General features: G+C 40.9%; 1 protein-coding gene across 1 annotated transcript; it reads left to right on the plus strand.

Annotated features, from left to right (window-relative positions):
• The first annotated feature begins 261 nt into the window (after window positions 1-261).
• LOC149553556 (uncharacterized) lies at window positions 262-2574 on the plus strand. The gene has a single exon (XM_089789919.1). The coding sequence runs from the start codon at window positions 936-938 to the stop codon at window positions 2214-2216; it is 1281 nt and encodes a 426-aa protein (XP_089646045.1). The 5' UTR covers window positions 262-935; the 3' UTR covers window positions 2217-2574.
• Window positions 2575-3002: the final 428 nt, after the last annotated feature.

Below are 3002 nucleotides of genomic sequence, written 5' to 3' on the forward strand. Positions count from 1 at the left end.
TGAAACTTGATAATAGTAATACAATTAGTTAAAATAGAAGATTATTTTCTTATATTTATAAATAAAAGTTAAAAAAAAAAACAATTCTAATTGAAATTTAAAAAGAGCAACATAATTGACTAAACTAAAATAAATTTTACTCATATATAAAATAATTTTGAAAAAATTATAATATTAAATTTAACTTGAAATTTTAAAATAGTGTTAGATAAGTGAAAAGAATAGTTTCCAACATTTATTTAAAAGAAAAAACATGAGAATACTTTTTTTTTTAAATAAATTGAGAGTAGAATAATTTCACACGTTTATGCCAGCTGAGGGGAAACTCGGAAACGGTAAAGCAAAACTGCATGACTGCGCGCGCACGCATGTTAATCGGCAAATAATGATTGTCCTCTCATTTATTTTGAGTGGGCCCTACCGTTATCGGGTTTCGGGCCCGCACGCTTACCGCCTTGAGTGCCAGGTCAGCAATTCCGTTGTAACGTGACAAGGACCATTCGACTGCTCATTCTTTTTGCACTCCTCGCTTCTCAGGCGGGGAAAAAAATGTACGATAAAATTACTGCGGCACGATATTCGCTGCGTTTTAGTCTAACACGTAGGATCCCTCTATTGGGCCACGTCAGAATTACAGTTATTTTATTTCAAATGATTGCAGGGTAAAAGAGACAATTTTAGGGTACAATAAAAGGACAGCACTGAAGGGAGAGCTTTGAAGGAGGTGCATGGGATTACACGTCATAACGGAATAAGCCGACTCCAGTATAAACCGTTTCTGCATTGCCGCCTTCCCGGAAAAATAGAGCCTAAGCCGTTATCGTGTTTTTTATTTATTTATATCACACACTTTCTTCTTCGTTCGGTTCCAGAGAGGGAGAGAAGAAAAGAGAGCTGTGCAAGAATAGTGTGGAGCTTTTCTCTGAGTGATTTTAATGGAGTGTTGGCTTCATGACCAGTGGCCCGTTAATGGCGAGAGCAACATCGGAATGAGCTCCTTTGCAGAGCGGCAGGCTCTGCTTAAGGCGCAAGTGCTCGGCAGCTTCGCCTCCGGGCTTGAAAATTACGGGAGTTTTGAGAAGCGACTTTGGCCATACGACCAGGTGCTCGTAAAGCAGCAGGAGCTTTATGGTGCCCTGAAGAACACCGCACCGGTTTCGAACTGGGGACCTGACGGAGGATTTGACTTTGGAACCGGCAATTTCAATGAAGAGGAGTTGCAGCACTGCGGATTTGAGTTCGAAACCCTGCCTCTTCAAATGCAAGGGTTTGGAAATTTTCAGCTCATTTCCATGCTGGACTCTCCAGATGAAGATTACGGCTACGCGGAGCTCAATCTTCCGGCCTGGCAGAATCAGCCGAGTCTCTCAGAGGTATGCTATAGAGATCCCTCCGCCGAGCAGCCGAGGAACAGTTCATTTTATACGCTGGAAGATGTAATGAAGAAGCTCCCTAGGGTTTCTCCGCTGCTTATTCCTAGCCCGGCTTTGAGCCTCGGTATTCCTCCTTCACCACAATTTTCTTCCGATGTGAGCTTGTCTTCATGTCTGCCTTTCCCCGCTAGGGTTTCATGCCCGCCGGCGTTGGTACAGCAAAGCGAGGCGGAGACGGAGCATTTGAACCAGATGACGCAGTTGCAGAGCTGCCGTAAGCCGCCGTATGCTTCCGTGGAACCGCAGAGCGTAGCGGCTCGGCACAGGAGAAGCAAAATCCGTGAAAAGATCCGGTCCCTGGAGAAGCTGATCCCCCAGGGTTCGAAACTCGACACAGCCAGAATGCTCGATGAGGCGATCAAGTACCTCAAATTCCTGCAAGCGCAAGTCAGAGTTTTGGAAGATTATGCCAATTCCGCCGATTCGGAGCCAGATCTCAAATCAAACCCTAACTGCGACGACGATAAAGCGAATATTTGCGTGAAGTCGAATTTTAGTAGCGAAAATGCTTTGCCTTTGCAAAGATCAGGTTCTCATGTTTCAAATTTTAACAGCGACACCGCGAGGAAGCTTGCTCTGACTAATGCTTTGGCGCTGCACAGATCAGCTTCATCAAAGAAGCTATCTGCTGACCAGATGCTTCATAGTTTACTGAGTTCGTCTAGAATTCAGAAGAAGCTCTTCAGCGCTGGAAAAATCATGGTTACGGTGCAGCAGAAGGAAAAATTTGCATCTACAAGGCCTGATCTTTGCGGTGATTATTCTAATCTCTCTTTCGACTGATTTTGAAGTCTCTTATTTTTGTCCAGAGCTTCATGTTGTATTGTTAGCGCTGTAACTCTTCTCGTACGTCCGTGGAGGTACGTAGGATCCGAACCGTGGCCATTTCTGAGAATTTGGCAGAACCAAATTTTGATGTCCGGAAATGCTATGAAAATTTTGGTGGATTGAACATCGTGTAAATATTATACATGAACCTTTTTGGGGACATTTCTTTTCCCGTTGATTATATTTTCGTAACCGAGTTCGGTTTGAGTTCAGTTGGCAACGTCTTGTATCAACGAATTTTGGAAAAGCGCAACTGTATTTTTCTTGATGCAAAGTAAAATGGATATTAATGCAAGGGAAAACTATATTTTAAAATTAATCCGGAGAGCTCGGAATTCGTTCCAGAGAGCTCCGAGTGCATGTGTACAGATATTTGTGTGAAAACGTCGCAGTTATACTCAATTTTATCGCAATGTTTTTTTATTTAAGCGTACTTTTCAATTATAATTTACGTTCTCCATCAGGTTGCAAAGATTTTGTACACTTTTGTTATCACAAAATATTATTAAGACCATTATAATCATTGAACATATTAGTAAGACCATTATCATCACATTGTTACTAAAATCCAACTTATATTTAATATAAATATTACTTAATATTCAAAATTGTTTAATTGGAACACTAAATTAATGAAATAAACTAGAATTCAACAAACTTTTATTATATTCCTAAACCTCTAAAATTTTATAAAATTAATAATCTAAAATGCTACTTCCTACGACAAATGTAGTCCACCCA

The sequence above is a fragment of the Cupressus sempervirens genome, chromosome 6 (assembly GCF_028749045.1).
Source record: "Cupressus sempervirens isolate cs-2001-9-10 chromosome 6, ASM2874904v1, whole genome shotgun sequence".
Classification (NCBI taxonomy): Eukaryota; Viridiplantae; Streptophyta; class Pinopsida; order Cupressales; family Cupressaceae; genus Cupressus; species Cupressus sempervirens.

What these genes read in the sequence shown, in the direction of transcription:
- LOC149553556 (XM_089789919.1), top strand. Translation starts at nt 936, where the DNA reads ATGGAGTGTTGGCTTCATGACCAGTGGCCCGTTAATGGCGAGAGCAAC.